The 24,927-nt window shown below is 32.6% G+C and overlaps 1 protein-coding gene across 1 annotated transcript in view; it reads left to right on the forward strand.

Moving 5' to 3' along the window:
• Nucleotides 1-24,927, forward strand: part of LOC127709614 (uncharacterized) — a 401,059-nt gene that overhangs the window by 331,156 nt on the left and 44,976 nt on the right. Inside the window, exons 145-160 of the mRNA XM_052215217.1 lie at nt 715-863; nt 1,184-1,317; nt 5,196-5,468; nt 9,418-9,708; nt 10,738-10,886; nt 13,414-13,555; nt 15,123-15,226; nt 15,467-15,670; nt 16,067-16,241; nt 17,187-17,461; nt 18,654-18,809; nt 19,136-19,307; nt 22,060-22,208; nt 22,533-23,025; nt 23,391-23,599; nt 24,034-24,220. Coding sequence (XP_052071177.1) covers nt 715-863; nt 1,184-1,317; nt 5,196-5,468; nt 9,418-9,708; nt 10,738-10,886; nt 13,414-13,555; nt 15,123-15,226; nt 15,467-15,670; nt 16,067-16,241; nt 17,187-17,461; nt 18,654-18,809; nt 19,136-19,307; nt 22,060-22,208; nt 22,533-23,025; nt 23,391-23,599; nt 24,034-24,220 — 3,262 coding nt within the window. The remainder of the gene's footprint in view (nt 1-714; nt 864-1,183; nt 1,318-5,195; nt 5,469-9,417; nt 9,709-10,737; nt 10,887-13,413; nt 13,556-15,122; nt 15,227-15,466; nt 15,671-16,066; nt 16,242-17,186; nt 17,462-18,653; nt 18,810-19,135; nt 19,308-22,059; nt 22,209-22,532; nt 23,026-23,390; nt 23,600-24,033; nt 24,221-24,927) is intronic.

Raw genomic sequence — 24,927 nt, forward strand, 5'->3', positions numbered from 1 at the left:
TTAACAGGTGTTTGTATTCACTAAAGGTAGTTTAAGGTGCTACAAAGTCAGGATTTTCCGGTACATAACCCAAGATGTTTTACAGTTTACAGATGCATGGATTCATTAAAGATACCTATGGTGCAGGATAATCAAGCATACTACTTTTGATATTTTTACAGGTGTGTGTATCCCTTATTGGTTTTATCAGTGCAGGACTATCCAGTATATTACTATTGATATTTTTGTAGGTATATGTATCCATTAAAGATACCAGTGGAGCAGGATTATCCAGTATATTACTTTTGATATTTTTGTAGGTACATGTATCCATTAAAGGTACCAATGGAGCAGGATTATCCAGTATATTACTCTTGATATTTTTGTAGGTACATGTATCCATTAAAGATACCAGTGGAGCAGGATTATCCAGTATATTACTCTTGATATTTTTGTAGGTATATGTATCCATTAAAGATACCAGTGGAGCAGGATTATCCAGTATATTACTTTTGATATTTTTGTAGGTACATGTATCCATTAAAGATACCAGTGGAGCAGGATTATCCAGTATATTACTCTTGATATTTTTGTAGGTACATGTATCCATTAAAGGTACCAATGGAGCAGGATTATCCAGTATATTACTCTTGATATTTTTGTAGGTATATGTATCCACTAAAGGTACCAATAGAACAAGAATTATCCAGTATATTACTCTTGATATTTTTGTAGGTATATGTATCCATTAAAGGTACCAATGGAGCAGGATTATCGACTGTTAGTTCATCCAATGGTTTATACTTATCTTACCTTAGTCAGGGACTGCCTCCTCTATCACATATTGGTATTGCTGATGTTACAGAATTGTCAAATGAGGATATGTAAGTCTGTTCATATGTATGAATAAAGGAGAAGTGTGGTATATGTCAATGACAACTAGATGGCAACTTTATGACACAAAAACAAAATACATGTTGTGGTAACATACAGTCAACAACACGTGACAGTTGTCTATGAATTCTCTAAATCACCCAGAGTCAATTGAACTTAGACTATCAAAGATCTGCCATCAACAACTAATTCTCTAAATTACAAAAATATTAAGATACAACAAAACATGTTCAGTGATGAATTTTTCTTTGTTTATGTCAAAGTCAATTTTCTTATCAAGATTTATAGCATGTACCTCTTTCATTTTCAGTGATTTCCAGGAGAGTTTTGACACATACAGGGCATCATGGGATGTGTCAGGTGACCCTTGTCCTGTCATTAGATATGATTGGCTGATACAGAGGCTTGATGGGAAGGTTGTCATGGCTTGGCTGGATATGGGAGGTATGAAGTAATTGTGTTAAATATGTAAAGGAATTGCTGATGTTAGAATTCAGTCGAATGTTGATTGTATCATGGAAGTATTATATTGACAGGAATAACAACAACGCCAGTTCAAAGGTTTCATCTGCGTTACCGCCTATCTTCCGATTACTCGTTAATTAGTTTACGATATGGAATGATATTTGATTCTCGGCATGTGATCAATCAAATCACTGACACTTTTTGGTCATTTTCGTGTTCACCGAAAATTATGAACAGACGGTTGTTGTCGTATATAGGTACGAAGTAACCCGAATAGTTCACTCATTACATTCCGCTGCTGTACGCTGCCGATTAGAGTCATTCATTCAATGTTGATTCTAGTCTATTTTTCCTATTTATGTCTTTTTCGATCTTGATAGTTTAAACCGACAGTTATCACATATGAAATTGGTGAAAAAGGGTGGATCATGTTCAATTTTATTATTTAAAGATAGTTAAGAACCATTTCTGAAAGTTAAGAAGATGATTGTACAAAAAATATGTTTTGACCCCCTTTTCTTAAATACGAATAATCAAAGTCTTTTGTGTGTAACAATCAATTAAAATATTCACAATTTTAAATCTATTCTTTAATATGTACATAAACTAATTCATATAAAATACATTTGCGGTTAAAAAGATAGCGTCAAGCTCATTTTGTTTGGTTGTTTTTATTTTTACTGTAACGTGTTATATTAATACTAGTATTCAATTGTTAACACTTTTTTAAATAGATATAAATTTAACATGTTTTACGAACTTATTATCCCGATTTGAATTGTCCAGTTTCAATAATGTAATCAATGACATTTATTACAAATACATAAACCTAAAATACTTGAAATTAAATATCCTTTTTATAAATCTCGATAAACTTGGCACATTTCAACAGTAAAATATTTTATATAAAAAAGAAGATGTGGTATGATTGCCAATGAGACAACACTCCACAAGAGACCAAATGACAAAGAAATTAACAACTATAGGTCACTGTACAGCCTTCAACAATAAGCAAAGCCCATACCACACAGTCAGCTATAAAAGGCCCCAAAATTAAAATGTAAAACAATTCAAACGAGAAAACTAACGTCCTAATTTATGTACAAAAAATGAACGAATAACAAATATGTAACACATTAAAAAACGACAACCACTGAATTACAGGCTCCTGACTTGGGACAGGCACATACATACAGAATGTGGCGGGGTTAAACATGTTAGCTGGATCCCAACCCTCCCCTAACCTGGGAGAGTGGTGTAACAGTACAACATAAGAACGAACTATAAAAATCAGTTGAAAGAGGCTTAACTCATCAGATGGATAAAAATACAAATACTACAAATACAAGTGGATATGGCTGGGTACTTGTACATCCAAACAACAAAAAGATACTAAGTACAGATCTGAGAGTACTCGCAGTTACTGACAGCTAGTTCAAAGCCACTAACAACTAATAAAAAAAATCATGCATCTAAGACTAAATTATCAATCCGTACACATCCAACATCCAATGGATTTAGTGTAAAGACGTCATAAACAGTCAGAGAAAAACATGACCTTGTGCAATGCCAAGATACAGGTATCGACAGATTGTAGATTCATGAATGTGTATATGTATATAACAATAATATTTAGTTTGCTTTTAATTTACTGATAACAAAATCAATATTAGTACCAATAAAAACAATATTTAATGATCTAATTACAGTGTTGAATTGGTAACCTTTTAGAATAAGTTTATTTAAAGGATCGATAAGTTTACCAGGATCGTTTATGAATTTCCAATAACAATATTGCCGTAAAAATGAGGATGTGCAATCCCGTTTGAAATAAGTTTTCTACAGGTACAACCAAACTTCAAAACCAAATCTTTATATTTGTGGAAGAATTTAGTAAAGGTTTTAAGTAATTTGTGGTAACGAAATCCCTAGCTTAATAATTTACCAGTAATACATAGATTACGTTCGTTAAAATCAAAAACGTCACAACAGACACGGGCATAGCGAACGAGTTGTGAAATATAAACACCGTAAGATGGTGCCAAAGGAACACCACCATCCAAAAAGGGAAAATTAACAATAGGGAACGAAAAGTCGTCCCTTTTGTCGTAAATTTTAGTGTGGAGTTTCCCGTGTAAAACCGAAATATCTAAATCTAGGAAAGGACAGTTGTTACCGTTTAAATTTGATTTATTCAAAGTAAGTTCCTTTGGGAAAATTTCAGCAGTATATTGAGAAATTTCTTCATTATTTAACAAAAAAATATCATCAAGATAATGGTAAGTGTTGTTGAATTTATCAATTAAATGCAATTTAGACGGGTCTTTACTGTGTTTGGTCATAAACTGTGATTCATAACAGTACAAAAACAAGTCTGCTATCAAAGGGGCGCAATTAGTGCCCATAGGAATACCTACAACCTGTCGATAAATTTTGCTGCCGAAACATACATAAATATTATCAAGGAGAAAATTAACAGCTTCAATCATCTCCTCACACCTCCAGTAAGTATATCTAGCATATTTACCTTTCTCATTAGAGAAGAAGGCTTTAAATTAGTTGCAGCAAATACATTTGCATTCAGATTTACCAAACGACCATTTAATTAAATAGTCAAATTTTTGTTTGATAAGATTGTGTGGAAGTGTAGTGTAAAGAGTAGAAAAGTCAAAACTGTCAACAGAATCAAAAGGACCATCAAAAGCACGTAATTTATCTAAAACTTCCAAAGAATTTTTTACACTCCAAAAATAGTTAATTCCACTATTTTCATATTTTTTATTACAATAGTTTATGATAAGCTCTTTGAAAGTAGTTAAGGAACTTGGTAAAAGCACTGAAAGATTAGTTGTAGAACACTTACTAGAGGCCGAGATGAAACAGTATTTTACTGGTTTTTTGTGTAGTTAAGGTAACCAATACATAGTAGGGACCTTCAAATGTTCAGAAGAAGCCTTAAGCTGTGATGTGGTTATGAAATGTTTGTTAACCATATGACTCTCTGTGGGGCGCATGGACTTGAATGTAGATGAATTTAAAATTTCATTCTTAAGAACTTCCGTGTAGTATTTACGGCATACCACCACCACATTGTTGGCTGCTTTGTTGGCCGGTACAAACACAAACGGCTTTGAAAGTTCTTGAAGTTTATTTCTTATTCTGGAAATAGGCGTATTATGTACTCTATTATTTACTTCTAAATTATTTTCAAAATGTGATATTGTATTATCTACCACATTCATACATTTATTTAAATAAGAATCATTAAGAGATTTTTTATCAGATTTTTCCCATTTACACCAATTTTTACAAAACGAGGAAAGAGCATCTTTGGTGACCTGACGACACTGTTTCCAATCTATTTTAGATGGAGGACGATAAACAAACAGTAAAAACCAAAAATATGCAAAATAAATACAACTTTCCATGTTAAACTGTTGTAGTTTAAACAATTCTCGTCCGTTTTTTCAAGTTTGTTACATCATTCGATTTCTTTCTGAAGGTAGAAGTTTTATATGATACAGCGCCACCTTGTCATTAATAAACTAGGGATTTCCCACAGGTGCTTTATAATTACTGTACTCGATAAAATCACATGACTGATAAGAAATTCCAGATGCCATTTTACAACCGCGGTATCACAGATAGTAACCAAAGGGGTCTTGTCGCTGAGACAATAATTGGATAAAATCATATGACTTTAGTATAGAGCTCTGCAGGTCATTAATACATGCTAATTTATCGTTGTTATTCCTTCTCATTTTACTTCCATGATTGTATATACTAATTTTAAGAATTTGGAAATGTGGGACTAAAAGAAAGATTCTTGAGCTTATTTTCCTACATTTTTATTGTAGTTAAAACTGCAGGAATGAATGATGAACTTGAGATGTTGAATGGAGAATTATACTATTCTCTACTGAGAGTAACTAATGCTTTGAACTACACCTACATGATCAGATCTAATGGCATCACTGTCAAACAAGAACCTCTCATCCCAGGAAAAGTATTTGATGGAGACCTGTTAGGATATGATCTGAATTTCCTTAATTCCAAAGCTATGGTGACAGTCAATTGGGATGGATTTGGTCTCCCAGTCAGTACACAAACTCAAGTAGATGTTATTTCAGGTAAACTTTGTCTTTTTTGCGCTTTAAATTGATATAAAGTAAAACGTGTATAAACCGGCTGGCTATTGGACTATGAAAAAGGGCCAACTTGGACAGTGGGTCGGTTTATTCAGGTTTCCTGTTTTTTTTTGTACAATACAATACTTTATTCTCTAAAAACAAATACAATCAAAGGTACAGAGAATGACATGCAAAAACAATATACAAATAATACAGGCAGTTATTGACTTGTGACGTCAGATATTTTGCATGTAAAAGTTCTAAACTAATAAAAACAAATACAGTAATAATCTATTTTGATTCAGCCATGCTGGATCTATGCGATCACTCTGGTTTTGGGGATGGTGCAGAATACTTAGTTGAAGACATGTCATGAAACTAATTATGTGTTTTTATGACTTGCAGAAACTTTCTACACCATTTTAATCATCAACTGCCAACTTTTGACATGTAATTTGCCCTTAAATTAAGAAAAGATTGGTTGAACAACCCGTTTATTTTAGATATGCACTTGCATATAGTTCCTTTGTAAATCAAAATGTATAATGATTTACTATTTATGAATTAATTTGAAAAAGTATTTGTACATCAATTGATATGTACTATTATTTGTCTGTTTGTCTTTTTATTTTTGGCCATGGCGTTGTCAGTTTGTTTTCGATCTATGAGTTTGACTGTCCCTCTGGTATCTTTCGTCCCTCTCTTGAATCAGTTGATAAGAATTTTGAAAGTATAGCATTAGTATCTTATGGTTGTGTAAGTTATTGTTCAATGAAATTTGGGTTAACAAGTGTATTAATATATCTAAGTTGATTCCCACACTTTTTTGAAATGGTATTACTACAATTCTTTCCATAGGCAAGTAAGAGTCAGTATGATTATCAACTGTCATGACTTTCAAATAATTACACTCAAAGGTGTAAGTATTAATTGGAAACAACCCCAGTCTTATATCACCACAGTTAATATCTCATGACCTGTTACATAATTAAATAGACACAATTTATTACACACCTAACTGAATACACACATTCTTGACCTCAAAAGTAAACCTACAAATGTATTATTTATTTTGATCTACACTACATTCAAATATTCTGTTAATGTATAAAAAATGCAAGCAAATTTTATTTCACTTGTAAAGTCAGTGTCATTATCATCTGACATAAGTCAATAATCAAGTTCTAATTAATTAGTTACAATTATCAGAAATTTGATTGAAATAATAAACAAAATTGCATAACTCTTACCTGAGCATTTTCTGCAATAAAATTTATTTGTTTGTTCTACATTTATATCCCATTATATTGCTATTTAACAGTAAATGGAAATATCTCAGCATTAGGTAATTGTAGATTCAAGATTCAATATTTTATTATTGTACATTTAAATTTGAATACAGGAAATGTATTTTTTCTTAATGAAGAATGAACACCAATTCAGATAAAAAATAGTTATTATTTTTTTTTATTTTTTTTGTTGAGAAAGTGCATTTATAAGGCCTCTTTCTGGAAATTATTTAGCCAGTTATAATTAATGGCATATAAACAAATATATCACTTTTTTGACGGTTTCCCTTTCCATTCTTGTCAATGCCATTAAATTGCAAATAATTATTAAAAATAAAAATCTGACAGAGTCTAAAATTGAAATATCAATATATATATCAATATTTGCATCAATATTGCAAAATTCCCTACCTTTAGACATTAACATAGAAATTTTACAGAAAGATTGGAAATGAAAAAAGAAAAAAAAAATTGAAAACAGTAGAACCAAAAAGAATATCAGACTAGCTATGAATATGGCTGGATCACAACATCGACGATGCTTTGATTATTAAAAGTGATTTCATTGTTTGTGTGGAAATATATGTGACATGAACATAACAAGTGTTCCCTGTCTGTTCACCATTTTACTATTGCAGGATCGTGTCTTCAGTCATCGTATTCATTGGCTTTAGAAATTTCAGAAATCGGTTGTACCCAAATGCAGAAAATATAGTATTATTCCGTTTTTTACATATCCTTTTACATGTCAAATCGATAGAATCAGTCTCCGATTCATCAGTTTCACTTTCACTTTGATTTCATTGCTTTCATTTGCATTAGAATCCTCGCGTTGTTTGGATTGTTTTACTTGATTTCCATTTTACTTCCATCGTTCATTTCCTACGTTGGTATAGCCTATTAAAAAGCAAAAATTTTATCAAACGAAATTTCATCATCGAAACATTGTTGTACAACGTACCATACCCATAAACTCGATAATGGAAGGTCGTCGAACAGGTCTTCTCCATTATCAGTGTCATCTGTTTTGGGGTTTACAACAGGAAGCCCAGCATTTAGAAAACACAATGTAAATTTATCACTCCGCGATTTAAGAATCATATTGATGTAACAACGCAAGTTCTATGCGTGATATATTTGGCGACAATGTATTCAATTCTTTCTTTTTTTTTATTTAAATGCAAATTTAATTGTGTTTCAAAAAAACAGATTGTTACTGTAAGTTCACAGTTTAACATCTTACTAATTGGTTATCCTAAAAAAAACACCTTGTGTCAATTTTGTTTTGATTGCATATCGATCAATTCTGATCATTTCAAATTGATTGAACAAAACGGCTTTGACAGATTATAGTGAATGTAATTAAGAGTATTGGGACTTCATTATTAGACAGGAAATCGGAATTCACAGGGTCCGGTTTAAAAGGCTTTGAAGCGAGAACATGGGACTTCAATTTTTAGGCTGGAATGGACAGGAAACTGGTTTATTCAGGGTCTGGTTTACCCAGGTTTATTTAATTTTTTTATACGCCAATCAAAATTTTGACGGGACGTATTATGGTATATAAATGTCCGGCGTCCGTCTGTCCGGCGTAAAAATGTCACACCGTAACTTGAGAACAACTTATCCAAATTTCATGAAACTTAACATAGTTGTTTCTTATGATGGTCAAACGATATGTATGCTTTTTGGTGAAAATAAGATTAAAACTTTTTGAGTTACGGGACTTTGTAACTAAAACAGGGGTGTGTTTTTTTCACATGTTGCGCTGTATTTCAAAAACGATTTATGATTATTGCTTAAAACTTTACACACTTCTTAGTTATATTTATCTGAAGATCTGTATACATTTTCATGATGATTCTTTATTTTATTTTTGAGTTATTGAATTTTTATTGAGCTTTTTGGTAAAAAAGGTACGCTTTTTGTTTGGTAAAAAAGGTAGTCTTTTTTGGTCACATTTCGCGCCGTATCTCTATTGCTTAAAAGTTTACACACTTATGTTTTGCCGGGCTTCCATATACATCCCACCACCAGCTCCACTAAATAAAGGGGGATTTCAAAGGAATGAGTCAGGATATACTTAGCATGACTTCCTGTACAACCCCCTAGTTATTCCAAAAACATTTATTATGTTTTTTTCACAAGATAAAGAGCGTATCATGCGCTCGCGGCGCAGCTGTTTATTAAGTTCTTTTTAATGCTTCTGATTTTTTTTGGATGCAGTTATTTGTCTTTTTATTAATGTCTATTTGTGAATGGAATACATGAAAATGTATAGTTTGACCCTTTTGGTTTGAAAATAATGATTCTTAAACGCTGCACTAATATGATTTTAGTATGCACAAGACATGTTTTTATGAGTAACCTTCAAAAAAGACATGTGACCAGAAGTTTATAGTTGCCATCATGTAAAATTGGCACCAGGGTTTTTGTTCAAATATTTTTTAACTTTCAATCGCTTCTGTTTGAGATGACGTTTTTTACTTAGCGGAACTGAATTTGATTAAATATGACATATTGACACAAACCCAGGGTGCTTAAATGTCACTTTGGTACTGAGGGATGCTTTTTGAAAATGCTGTTGAAATGAAACAAAGGAAATTTGCCTTTCTTCTTTTTTATGACCATAAAATTTCTTTACTGATTTTTTTATGCAGGAAATCCTGGCCTCCAAGTAAATGAAGATAATATTGAATACAAGGATAAAAACCAAGCAGTAGAATTTTATGAGGTTGCCTTGGGAACAGACAGGAGATTCTCACAAACCAGAGACAACATTGTTCCATTTACTAATGTGGGAAAAGACAAAAAAGTGACCTTTTATGATCTTGACCTGGTTCCAGGTACAGGAATGTATTACTTCACAGTGAAAGCATACAGTGCCTCCCACTCTGTTGCTATAGTAACATCAAATGGATTTCATGTTGGATATGACGGTGGAGTTATTGGTAAGTTAAAATCATGTTTGTCTGTAGTTCATTCAAGTTAGGCATAAGACTGGCAATCAATTAATCAATTAAAAAAGATATCATAAAAAATTCGGTTTAAATTATATATATAATCCTCAAGCCTGGTAATTTTTATGCATCCGATAAGTCTGTTGATTTCCTTTACATATGACTTTGAAGGAACGGACACCATATGAACAGAATTACCAGCCAGCATCTTATTAGATTAGCCAATGGTTGATTGTTTAAGTCCTGTTACAAATTTTTATGCTTATCCAGAATGATATTAAACAGTTGGTGGCTTCTAAATACTGATAAGGTCATAGAAGGATTAGACAATGTTTACCATTTCATAAAACTGTCTAGGGGAAAAGCTAACTAAGAGCAATTAGGTTTATTGTTAATTGCTGAACATGCAAACATTGCAAATATTTCAAAAATAGTCAGGACATTGATTGTCATCTTTCATCTTTCATCAAAGATTACCAAATTAGGACAACAATTTTATATAATGGACTTAAATATATTAATATTTTTTTACTGATTCCCATATGTTTAAAAATTTCACAGGGTATAACGCAGCATTGAGTTTATGACATATTTGGATACTGTAAATTCAGAAATTATTGTGTGCATTTATTATTGCGATTTTTGAAGAATGGACAAAAATGTGAGATTGATTATTGCTATTATAGGAAAATCTGCACACAGATATGGGAATGTGAGTTCTTATTATTGCAATAATCACCAAGTCGCATTATTTGCATTAATAAAAACCTCACAATAATTTCTGAATTTACAGTATTTATTGCTTTCGTTGTTTCTTTTATTTTTTGTGCATTAAAACTGGTTTTAACCAATATGATTAAGAATATGATAACCTGTATGTTAACTCTTTGGTTGCATATTATTTCAAAAATTATAAAAACTATCTTGAGTAAAGATATATCATTATGTATATTGTGATATAATCTATATTTATCAGAACATTTATATATATTTTATTTACATCCAATTGCTTTCTTACAGCTGGTACTATTGTGATGGGAGACTACGTCAGTATAGATACATACTTAGATATACAGTTTGAAGGTTTCTTCTCCAAATTAGAGATATTGATGTACTATGTGGCTGTGTCTAACTACACAGGTGTTAATGGTACTGATTGTAAACATTATGTAAGTTCCAGAAAACATTCACAAACCTGATTATTTGTATGAGCCTTTTTCTCTTGCTTATGAGTACTATCAGATCTTTACATGTACTTAATGTCTTTTTTAGTTGTGTGGATGTATAAATACCCTGCCACATCCGGTCTATGTTTTTGTTAGATGTCTTTCTGCTTTGTATGGATCTGATGAGGATTTTTAACCGGATTTCCCAAAAAATAATCGGTTATTGATTTGGAGATGTACGGTGGGCGGGCGGGCGGCTGCCAAACAGTGTCAGTGCATTTACTCAGGAACCCTTCTACCAAAGCTTTTCAAATATTTATATGTTGTTACTGATGACAAAATGGAGGTCGAGTTCAATATTGACGATTTTCTCTTTCTCCGTTTAGGAGTTATGGTTCTTAAAAGATTGAAAAATAGTGTTTCCAGTCATGTCCGTGCTTTAACTCATGAACCTTTCAACCAAAGCTTTTCAAATTTTAATATATTGTTACTGATGACAAAATGGAGGTCAAGTTCAATATTGATGATTGTCACTTTTACTGTTCAGGAGTTATGGTCCTTGTGATATTGAAAAATGCCAGGACTCAAATCAATATTAAAAAATCTGGTTTGCTGTCACTCTGACAGTCTCTTGTTATAGTTTGTTCTCATGTTGTACTGTTACACCACTGTCCAAGGTTAGGGGGACGGTTGTCACCTTCAAATTAGTTTAACCCTGCCACATTCTGTTTGTGCTTGTCCCAAGTTAGGAGCCTGTAATTCAGTGGTTGTCGTTTGTTGCTGTATATCATATTTGTTTTTTCGTTCATTACTTTGTTCATGATTTAGGCCGTTGATTTTCTCATTTGAATTGTTTTACATTTGTCATTTCGGGGCCTTTTATAGCTGACTATGCAGTATGGGTTTTGCTCATTGTTGAAGGCCGTACGGTGACCTATAGTTGTTAACTTCTATGTCATTTGGTCTTGTGGAGAGTTGTCTCATTGGCAATCTTACCACATCTTCTTATTTTTATATTATTTAAAAGCATTCACCTCTTCACAATACCAAAGGTTAATATTATTGCTAGATGGAGTTTGAATTCATCATTTCAATCTTTAAAGATGTTTACCTAACTTTGTTGACTAATATGGGGAATTTTTGCAGATTTTCCAGAAGGTGAACTTAGTCACTTTTTTGTCTCGCCTTGACGGAGTCAAAAAGCGAGACATAGGTATGCTGTTTCCGGCGTTGGCGGCGGCGTCAACAATGTATTAGTTTGTGATTAGATCTAGTTCATGGTGAACCACTAGTGGTAGGTCAATGATATTTGGTATGCAGTTGTATTAGCATTGGCACAACTCATTACCATGGAGATTATTTGGCCCCGCCCCCTCAGTCAAGGTCTATTGACTTTGAAACTTTTCATAGTTTACATGTATAAGTTTGTGATTAGGTCAATTTATGGGGAACCACTAGTGGTAGGTCAATGATATTTGGTATGCAGTTGAATAAGCATTGGCATATCTCATTTCCATGGAGATTATTTGGCTCCGCCCCCTTAGTCATGGTCTATAGACTTTGAAAATTTTGCTAAGTTAACATGTATTAGTTTGTGATTAGGTCAGTTCAAGGGAACCATTAGTGGTAGGCCAATGTTAATTGGTGTTCAGTTGTATAAGCATTAGCACATCTCATTTCCATGGAGAATATTTGGCCCCGCCCCCTCAGTCATTGTCTATTCACTTTGAAACTTTTGCTTAGTTTACATGTATTAGATTGTGATTAGATCAGTTTAAGATGAACTGCTAATGTTAAGTCAATGATATTTGGTATGCAAATTTATTGGCATTTGCAAGTATCGTTTCCATGGAGATGATATAGCCCCACTCCTGATCATGGTTCATTGACTTTGAAACTTTTACATAGTTTACAAGTTAATGTTTGTGTTTAGGTTTGTTTAAAGGGAACGACTTATAATAAGTCAATGGTATTTGGTATGCAGTTGTATTAGCATTGGCACATCTCACTCCATGGAGATTGTTTAGCCATGTACCTTCAGTCATGGTTCATTGATTTTGAATATTTGCATAACTTACATGTTAAGTATTGCTATTTTAATTTCAACATTTGCATTATCAAAATTACAAAAAGGCGAGACATATCTCTGTGATAACAGTTTATGAAAATATTTTAAGGTAATATTTCCTAGTTTTGCTTATTTAAAGAAATCTTAGAGTTTAGCCAATTGAATATTTGTTCCATTTTTTTAATGTTTTTTTTGTTTTTTATCCAGTATTATTTATTGACATTCATTTTAAGTATCAAAACATGCCTTTAATTCAGTTTGCTTCATTCTTGCCAAAATCATGCTTTTGGGGCAGTTTTTATATGTCGTTAGTGCAGACTATATTGTGAAGTTACAATGAACCATTGATGTTCAACACAGTAAACAAGTTTTGTTTGTAATTAGCCAGAAATGCAAGAGGGGCTATTGGAGGGACACATATGTTTTGTTAAATATAAATAACAAATATGTTTTTGCATACAGATTGATGGTGGAAAGGCTACAGAAGAAGAAAAATCCAGGATATTTAATGTGTTTCCTGTCACAAATATAAATCAGAATACATTTTACAAAGCAGAAAATTTAGATCTAGAATTGGGAAAAGCCTATACAGCTTGGGTATTAGGTAGGTTGAAATTAACTGGTTTTTAAACGACCGCAAAACTTGTCGTATATTGGTATGACGTTGGCATCGTCGTCATCTGAAGACACATTGGTTTTCGCACAATAACTTTAGTTTAAGTGAATGGATCTCTATGAAATTTCACCATAAAGTTCAATACCACAAAAGGAAGGTTGGGATTGATTTTGGGGGTTATGGTACCAACAGTTAAGGGATTATGGGCCAAAAAGAGGCCAAAAATAAGCATTTTTCTAGTTTCCAGACAATAACTTGTGGAACGGTGTATGGATCTTTCTGAAATTATACCACAAGTTTCCATACCATAAAGGGATGGTTAGGATTTGCTTTGGGGGGTTGTGGCTCAAACCATTTAGGAATTAGGGGCAAAAAAGGGGGAAAAAGAAGGTTGTCCTGGTTAATGGACAAATACTTTGGTACAAAACATGATTTAAAGCAGTGTAAGGGAGGTAATTCAAATACATCATTTGAATTACCTCCTTTACACTGCTTTTAAATTATGTATAAAGTAATGGTTAATGAACATTTAAGACAATTTAAAAGCAGTGTAAGGGAGGTAATCCAAATACAACGTTTTGATTACCTCCCTTACACTGCTTTTAAATTATGTTTAAAGAAATGCATATTTATAAAGGAAGACCAGTAAAAATATCTGCAAATGTTGCATCTTTTTTTTTTTTACAAAAAAAATCCATATGAAAGATTTGACACCATATTTAAAATTCTATTATAAAATAGATTAAGTTAGCACTATGGTAATTTTAAATGGGTAATTATGGCTGCAAACTCCATTGGAAATTTGAATTGAGATTATGACCATATCTTGAGGGAAAAAAAATTTTTGGGGGAAAAAGGGGGGGGAGGGGTAAAAAGAAATTGTGGGGGGTCAATTTTTTCTCATTTCAGATTTCAGAAATTAAAAAGAAAAATTCTTCAAATATAATTTTTTTTGCAAAAAAAAAGTGTGGAGGGGGGGGGGGGTTAATACGCAACAGCATAGTGTATTGCACAAAAGCAAAAAATTGAATATAAATTCAAATCATATAACCAATTCTAAGTTCTTTGACTACAGTTATTCTGTGTCAGAAACCTTTAATGTGTCAAATATTTAATTACAATCAAAATTCAGACCTGTATTAAGCGTGAATATTGCGTCCATTTTTGCCCCAACTGTTCAGGGTTGGACCTCTGCGGTCGTATCCAGATGCACTCGGCGAAGCAATTTATTATATACTGCAATTCCTAACATTGAAAAGGATGAATATCCTTAAATAATGCATGCACCATAATCTTTTTATATCAGGTTATTGAATAAAATCTTTTCCAAATTGAAATATTTTTGCTAAGCTCTATATGATAGCATTTTTATTGGTGTATACCTAAAAATACAGAATACAAAATTCAGATTTATGTCATCTTTTCTCAGGAAATCAACTAGGACAATTCTTTATATATTGCTTTTTATAAAAAAAACTGCATTAATATAAAGTTACGAAATTGTACCAAGATATCTTCTGCATTTACTGAAGGTATAAGGTTTTTGTTTTTCCAGGCACTGACAAATCAGGAGAGTGCAGTCTTGTCAGTCATACGTTCATGGTTGACACTACACCCCCTGAAGCAGGAGAATTAACATGTGGACCTGATTATAACATGGTAAGATTTCAATGTGTATCTTTTATTGTAGCAGATATCTATTAAGGCTTATTTTGCTTTTACAGCAGTAATGGTAAATAAGTGTAAAGGTGATGCATTACATAGTATTACCATTCTGCATTTGGAAATAGAATGTAGGTCTCAGTTCATAGAATATAAATACTCTTAGTCTTAGAATGAATATGACTTTTTGTATTTTACTGTCTTTTAATGGTTTTATTAAATCATTTTTTCCCCCAGAATATAACATACACTCCAGACAGCACCACCTTGACTGTAAAATGGGAAGGCTTTAGTGATTCTGAGTCTGACATTGCCTCATACAAAATATCCCTATGGAATAAATCCTCCTGTTCTGATCAAAGCTCTGAAGTACTTATGGTGGACTGGATAACATTGGATTCTAACTATTCCCGGTATATGTTTACAGAACTTCAGCTTAAGGTACGACAGTCAAACAGATAACATTTCCTTTAAAACACAAGACAAAGTTGTTTTTTTGAAATTTGTTTGTGTTCCACTAGTAACAATGCATCTCAGTCAAAAGAAGAGGGCATGCCATCACCCATCAGTAATTCTACACAAGCATCAAAATTAATACACTTTTCAAATGCATTATTTTTAAGATTTTTTAAATATATATTTATGATTTTTGTATGAAATTTCAACTCATAAACAAGATTTTGGTTGATAATTATCTCATTTGAATTAGTACCCGTTATCATAGTTATTATATCAATTTAGGTATTATTTAATTTAAAAGGAGTTGTATGGGTGTAAGCATTGATTTCCATTTGGTTTAAAGCTACAAATGATGACTTTAGATATTGAATTTTTCAGGGAAACATTCCATACATAATAAAACTAATGGCCACCAATCATGCTGGACAGTTTGTCAGTACAGAATCTGCACCTATATTATATGAATCCTCAAAACCAACATCAGGACATGTGGTTGATGGTACAGACTTCTTGAATGACAAAGTTTGGTTTGGCTCTTCAGCTACCATTACAGGTATGAACTAGATTCTGTAAAATGTTATTGATTAAATTGTTGTCAGCATTATCATCAATTTTCTATCTGTGATGAAATATTTTTACGGCAATTTTAGGCTTAAATTGGCAAAAAAAGTACTACTTGAATTATAATAATTGTACATTTTAAAACAATTTAAAATATGCAGCTTAATATTTAGGAGTAGTTTTAATGAAAATGAATCAGTGATCAAGGTTAAGTTTTCGGAGTCAAGTCTGTATCTCAGATACTTTAAGCAAGAGTTCAACTATATTTGGTGTATGGAATGAATGCAACGTATTTATGTCTGTCTGGCAGAGTTCATGTGACCTTGAACTTATTTTCATGGTTCATTGGTCACAGTTTTGTTTTCTTTGGCATACATGTCTGTATGACGGGGTTCATCTGACCTTGACATGGATCATTGAAAATGTTAATTTTATGTAATACTTGTTGTATAACCTTTTTCTCTAAGACTTTCAACATAAATTTGATCTTGATCAGTAAGGCAGACAAGACATTTCAGGATGTGCACTCTTATTTTAATTGTAAAGTGAAAATAAATTGGATTGATTGCTGATGTTAAACACCATTTTCAGCACACTTTGCTATGTCAGTGTGGCCAGTTTTATTTGTTGAGGAAGTTGGAGAGAACCAAGACCTTTGACAGAAATACTGGCTGTCCTAGTCAATTAAGATCGCAACCAAAAGCACTCTGCCGAAACAGCATTCAAACTCACAATCTAAGTGTTGACAGACTAGTGATCTCTGAAGATGCACTTCTAATTCAACCCAGCCACCGAGACCCCTAAAAATAAAGAAGAAGGACTTCTTCAATGATAATTTGAAGAAACAGATATGTGAATTTTTCAGTCTTCATAGATTTATTTCTTTATGAATTTTATCAGTGTATAAATGTCAGAATGTAAATGTTTCTTGTTATAGGTACATTTTTACACTTGGCTAATCCTGAAGGTCCGTCGTGTCCTGTCCAGGCTGTTTCCATGATCAACAATCCAGGCTGGAGAAAACTACAACAGATAGGCTTCAAAGATCCCAGTGGTCAACAATGGTCACTTACTCACAGACAAGAAAATATTCAGAAATTGGTTTATGATAATGCTATTAGTATAAAGCTGGCAAGAGATGTTAATAAAAAACAAATGTATACTGGGGCATACATCAGGTCTGCTGAATTTGAAAATGGTGGAACGTATCAGGTAAGAGTACAATATTATATGAGATTAAAGGGGCATTAGCTGTCAAATTCATATTCACTGATTTGACTCAAATTCTCATATTTGATTTATATCCAAATTACAAAAAGTTCTAAAGAAACAATAAACAATATATTGACTCTTTATAATGTATCAGTATTTGGTGTGTATTTTAGACTAGATGCCATCTAATTAACCATTGAGATGACCTCCCAAGAATGCTGATGGTCTATGACTCGATATATATATAAATATAAATATAAATACACTGACAAGCATGTGCAATCGTACATTTACAATTTTTTTTAAGGTTTATTTGATGTCATGTCCTAGATTAAAAAAATATGTATATCAGCTTTTTAATCTGTATAAAAATGATTTTTTCTGGGTCATTCATAGACATGTTTTACCCCTCCACATTCTGTATGTGCTTGTCCCAAGTCAGGAGCCTGTTATTCAGTGGTTGTCTTTTGTTGCTATCTATTATATTTGTTTTCCTTAAATTGCTTTGTACATAAATCAGGCTGTTTGTTTTCTGGCTTGAATTGATTTAATTTTATCAAACTAATGCTTACTATATGGAATGAGTTTGCTTATTGTTGAAGGCCGTACAGTGACCTTGTTTACATCTTCATCATTTGGTCTCTGGTAATAACTGTCTCTTCCAAGGGTATAAAATTGTCATATTTGCCAGTCAAGACCTAATCTGAAAGGCCAATGACCAAAATGGTATCTTCGATTTAGGTCATGAAAAACCTATGTTGAAGGAATACCTGTTGTTGGATGGTTCTGTTATAATAGAGTATCTTTATGTTGTAGATATTAGTTAAGGCAGCAGGTGGTGCAGGTATACCTGTTACTGGGATCATGTTGTTGGATGGTCCTATTCTAAAAGCGTATCTTTGTGTTGTAGATATCAGTCAAGGCAGCAGGTGGTGAAGGCATACCTGTTACTGGAATCATGTTATGGGACGGTCCTGTTATAATAGACTATCTTATTGTTGTAGATATCAGTCAAGGCAGCAGGTGGTGAAGGTATACCTGTTACTGGAATCATGTTATGGGACGGTCCTGTTATAATAGACTATCTTATTGTTGTAGATATCAGTCAAGGCAGCAGGTGGTGAAGGTATAACTGTTACTGGGATCATGTTATGGGATGGTCCTGTTATAATAGACTATCTTATTGTTGTAGATATCAGTCAAGGCAGCAGGTGGTGAAGGCATACCTGTTACTGGAATCATGTTATGGGATGGTCCTGTAGATGGTATAGCTACTTATGATTACTTAACTAAAGAGGATTGGACTCAATATATTTGTGATTGTTGCCTGGAAGATCCAGTACAACAGGTATCATCTTGTTGTATGAAAAAAAAACATAAATTATTTGGATGAAATATGAAAATAGGTAATCATTGAATATAAAATGCATGAGCAATGAATAAAAGCTGAAATAAAAAGACCCTTTCTAAACAGTTTATATAAACTTTGTAAACTGGTGATTAAACTTTTTCTGAATGTGATATGAATTATATATATGAATTTAAAAATTCATGTCCTATTGTCCATAATAACTGCTATTTAACAAAAAAAATTTTGCTGTCATTTATCTGTTGTTTTGGTTTTTTTTAAATTCCACAGATGATCCTCAAACAGAGGTTAAATGTATTTTGTAGGCTTGTTCATTCTGTAATTGTTCATCATATGATGATATAACCACAACTTTTTCTGCTACAATAAAGCCTCCATATGAGATCGTAAAGAATTCTGACGATTCTATAGTTACTGAACCATTAGATACACAGGTCCCTGTTGCACAGACAGCATTTGGTGTACAGATATTTGCAGGTATGTATATGTTCCGGACCATATGAGTATTTGGACCATACGCGTATGGTCATGACCATATGCGTAGATACTCATATGGTCCGACCATACCCGAATAGTCAGGGTAATTAATACGATGAATGTTGAACAGTAATTGCAGAAGGCATAACTCTTCAAGGTGTCATAAGTTAAGAGTTTCTAAAAATGAAATTTTGACTTAGATAATAATTTGGTAATCATTGTTACATGATTAATGAAATGAAATGAATTTTACTCACAAGTTAAAAAATTATAGTAGAAGCATTTTTGCATAGTCATTTATATTAATTTGTCTTTACGAAACACAATATGTCGACTCCGAAAATAACTAATTTAAAATGAACTGTTAAGCGAGAAGTCAAATGTTTTTCTCATTAGCAATTAGAGCATTGAACCCTCCTTTTTTCTTTATTTTGGTGTTCCAATTTGTTTTTTTTAAATTAACATTTCAAATCATTTTTAGTTATTTAATTTGTTTATTCTCCTCTTTATACGATTTACAATTACGGTAGTTTATACGTGCTGCCCATACTTGCGAACCTCTGACAATGAAAAATCATGTCATCACATGACATGACATGTCAAAAAGCGTGTGAAAACGCGTGATGTAGATGCAGACTTTAATATGACCATTATACAAATTTGTTAATAAAAAAGAACAATATTCTACTGTAAACTTTTATTGCATTCAACAGTGGCCTGTTTTTGCTACTTTCAAAACAACACTACTAGGCAAATATTTAAAATAACTGCCAGTTTGGTTACATTTACATGATAACAAGGCACACAATATATCATTGAGTTCTGATCTGAATTCAGTGTAAATTTCTTTATAATTGAAAATGCTCTCTCACACTCAGAATTGTTATTTGGCAAAACTTAAATATCTTTAACGTTTAAATAGCAAGCTTTGAAAGAATGTCATAACGTTTTTTTGCCATTAAAAATGTCATCTATGTCTGCCATTGCTCCCCACAAATTATATATGTTGCTATTGTCTGGTCAAAACTGGGTAGTTCATCAGAAGACAGCTGGTACTCTGAGAACTGATCGAACAGTTCTGTGATATTTCCATCCCCTTTGGCCTGTGGAAATCTGTTGGCTAGATTTGAAACTGAAAAAAAAAATTATAATTTGAATACCATTGAATGCTTTATCAAATAGTTACATCCTCTCACACATTACATCCTCTCACATGTGTTGTTATGATTGCAAATGATTAATAATGTTTGCAGATGATCCAATATAAATATGAGAGTAACATAGGGTGCACAATGCATTGTTCGGCCCTTGATCACTTTCTTTTGATTCATTTTAACGCGGACTCCCAACTTTTTTGGTACGTACACACGTATCGTTTTCGCTTAGCACTCGGCTTTTTAGACGACAGTAGAGGTCCAGAAAGTGGAGGTATACCTCTTTCTGCTAAACATTACCCCAAAGTGAATTTGAGAGAAAGAAGTAACAAAATCTTAAAACCTACTTACAAACTTACCTGAAGTGAAGGGCTTTTGTTGTTTGTCCATATTGTAAATAAACAATGGCGACTCAACAATTACTTTGAAATTCTCGGTATTTATCGTCTATTAATGAAAACACCCATGAATCACGATCTCTCTAACGACCAAAAAGCAAAACAACGAAAAAGCATGTAATGGCGTGAAAGGTGGCCAAAAGCGTGTACACGCCATGTGACAAAATCCTCGTGCATAAACCGTTGAAAAAGCGTGTATTACACACGAATATCATGTGAGTTGGCAACTATGGTGCTGCCTCTCTATTCTTATGTAGAAACCGCTGTTATTGTAAGATCGTATGAACACACCAGTTACGTGAACATAAGTGGAAATTAGAAGAAATTAAAGAAAATCTAATCTAAACGCCAGGGAAAAAGAAAAAAAATTGTCCATGCCCCAAACGCCTCTGGTTTCACACGTACAAATGAAACTGTCGACAGGATAAAGGTATTTAAAATTGACTCTAGATAACAAAGGCAAATCAACAAATATAACAAGATTCAGACAATATGTAACACAGATAAAGTATTTCAGTTAATAACTTGTGCTGATTTTGGTTCAGAGAACGAACTGTGTCTGTTAAGGAAATTTGAATTTATTCGAGAAACAAAATATATGGTCTAAATACTCCCATATGGTCCGGCCTGTTAATAACCAAACGAGTATATACTCATATGGTCCAACCATACGCGTATGGTCAGACCATACGAGTATATCCATATGGTCATGACCTTACACGTACGGTCCAAATACTTATATGGTCTGGAACATATACATGGTGAAAATGTAGCCATAAAGTCTTGTTTCAATATTAAACTGATGATTCTCTAAAAAATGATGCAAAATTCATTATTTTGGCTTAACTGCGTTTAATTTTGGCACAAAAATTGACTGATGTTGGTATATACAATATAAAAGGACGATTGAATGTTGAAAATAGTAGGAAGATGAAGTATTTAAAGAATAAATCATTTTTCTTTGAGGTCTATGACTGCTCAGATAGTGAATAAACTTTTCAGGTCCCTAATTGAAGCAAGTTTAGATCAGTGGAAGTTTTATGAAGCAGTATAACTTCTTTTCTTTATGCTGCTACAATAAGTAAAACTTTCCTTGACCCCTGCAAAATTTGGAAATCATCCAAATTGTTGAAACACTATTTATCACAGTATTGCATAAGTTTTTTATTGTACATACGTAAAGTTAGCATAATATTTTAGGTGTCATACCTCAAGTAGTAACATGGTGTCAGGCCTACAACAATACACAGAGATTAATGAAGACTAAAATAGATTTATCTTTTGATCCATCGGCAGCATATCATCAGTACAAAGTAGCTGTCAGTCCACAGAAAGATGATGAAGTTAATGTATGTATACTTCTTACTAGCATAACACCAATAAAAATTGTGGTCAACTACACATTTCTTAATAAATTTAGAGTATCTGAGTAATCTCCCCTTATTTTACTAAGTTGAAAAAATTGAATCAAACAAAAAATGTTTTGTATTTGTAAAAACAGTCTTAATAATAAAATAAAACACATAAAATTACTTCATATTGATGAACTGAATCCATTCTTCTCTCACAATTTTCATATTTCATTTACAATCTAGACTAATTGTTTTCTGCTATTGTACAAACCAAGATGGGGGAAGACACCTGATCTTCATTAAGTTTTTTTATCGTTGTAGATAAACTGGTGTATAAAAGTGTATGCAGATGATGAAGAACTAACAGAAATCTGTGGTATAGAACCACCTAGTACTTCTGCCAAACTTGTACTTCACATATGGAATCGTAATAACTATGTACCAGATATATCTGACTTATTTAATGTCTTCTCAGCTAAAGCATACTTCAAAGACCTAATCATTCCACCTAAGATTGGCACTAAATGTCGCTATGGTGATCCGTTTAGGGGAGGTACTAATCCAGTAATTAAGTATGAGGCTGGAATTGGAACAGAAAAGTTACAGACAGATGTTGTACCATACAGAGAGATATATAGGCCATGTATACCATGCAATACACAGTGTTCTTTACTTAACTGTCAGTCTGATTGTGATCTTAATCAGCATACTGTTGTGGCCTTCACTTTGGATGACCTTGTTCTTGAACCTTTTATTCTGACAGAAAATGAGACAGGACATCAATACAACAAAACAGCCATGTATTATACTACAGGTATTTTAATATTTTTTTTGTGATTGGCTTTCATTGTCTAATTTTCTAATTCTTATACCATTATACATAAAATATTTGTTTGGTTGCAAATTAGAAAATGTTAAAATTGAGATAGAGCATTAAGCTTATTAGTATTAAGTCCAAATTGACTAGTCTATTATTTGAAAAGACAGTAGGTATGTAAATTACAGCAAACGTAAGTTTCAGTTCTTAGTCAAAGTACTGAAGGATTAATTTCATTAATCATTATTTAAAGCATACAATTAGTTTTCAATTCACTAGAGACACTGACAGTTAAGGTGTAAAGCCTTTTATTTGCTTACAGAGAGTAATATATACATGTAGTTAAATTTGTTTGTTTTCAGTTAAAGTATTGTTAGGATCAGGTCTAACCTCTGAAGGATCATCAGATGGATTCTACATTGACCTGACTCCACCTGTATTTGAACCTGAAGTCATGACCCAGATCTATATTGATGTGACCCAGGGAGAGTTTACACCAGTGAAGTACCAAGCATCCAGTGACACTATAAAAGCTTACTGGTACTGTTATGATGATGAAAGTTTAATCAAGGTATAATTCCTGACAATTTAAATATATCCACTCACTCACATGCAGAACCTATGATTTTAGTGGAACTAACATGCCTTTATGTTCATTTGATGTCTTACAAACCAGAATTTAAAATCTGTTATCCAATGGCACATATTTTTTTTATACAAAAATGCAGTTTTTATGTCTTATCCGTGACAAGCACAAGGGTATATTAAAGGGTTTTGTATTTGGTCATCCTAATCAAGATTAAGGGTATAATTGTACTATCATAATGCTATCTTTCTTTTCAATGCACAAAATCTTTTTGAAAACCTATAAAATTTGGATGTCCCATATTGCTTTATATGTGGAGACCTTTAAGTTGCTTATGCAAATACAGAATTCAGAAAATAGCCTTGAAAATTTCAATGAATTGGTAATAATAAATGAATTCAAATGATATATTACTACAGGATAATTTATGGGCTATTGGGACAACAAGTGGTGGAGAGGAGATACAGTCATTTACATCACTAGGTGTCAGACAGATTGGTATAAACAGCTCACTAGAGAGAGTGCTGCAAAGTAACCAAACTTATTATGTCTCTATAATATGTCAGAATGGAGCAGGACAAATCACACAGTGGAATGATAACAAAGGTCAATAAACAGCATAACCAACAATGACAAAATCAGAAATCTTTTTTTTTTTTTTTTAATTTACACATCAGTGTTCTTTTATGAGGCCAAAATTAGCATGAATTTCTTTTTTCTGCCAAATTCAATGAAAACAAAAGGGATCTTTTAATTTTAAGTTTATTACATGAAATAAACCTATTTGTTGATTTTCAACAAAATCTCTGGGTTTTTATTACCAACTTTTTAGAAGAAAATCTCAGCAAAACTAGTCCTATTTTATTTCCTTGTATGTTAACGCATCTACTGGAAAACTGTTTAATTCTGAAATAAAGGACTTGATATTGGGAACCAAATAGGGCCCTTCCTGCACCTTCTTCTTTAGAACATCAATAAATACTATTATGTACATTTTAAGCCTTGTCTTCATACCTTTAGGAGCATACCTAGGTTGTTTACACTAAGAATACTATTTATTTATGACATACACTGATAGACATGGTAAAATAAGTTTGTATTTAATTTGAATGATTCTCACATGTTTCAGAGTTCAATTTTGAAAGTTTGGTATTTCTGATCTTGAATGACATATGTCATACAAGATTCTGCTTTATGAAGATATTACTGTAATTTTTTCACGGTTGCTAGTTTTTGTTGAATTAAGGCCAGCTTTCTGACCAAGAAATGTATTGTAACCATCTTAGAACAGTATATTACTGAACATATAAAGC

The sequence above is a fragment of the Mytilus californianus genome, unplaced genomic scaffold (genome assembly GCF_021869535.1).
Source record: "Mytilus californianus isolate M0D057914Y unplaced genomic scaffold, xbMytCali1.0.p SCAF_7, whole genome shotgun sequence".
NCBI lineage: Eukaryota > Metazoa > Mollusca > Bivalvia > Mytilida > Mytilidae > Mytilus > Mytilus californianus.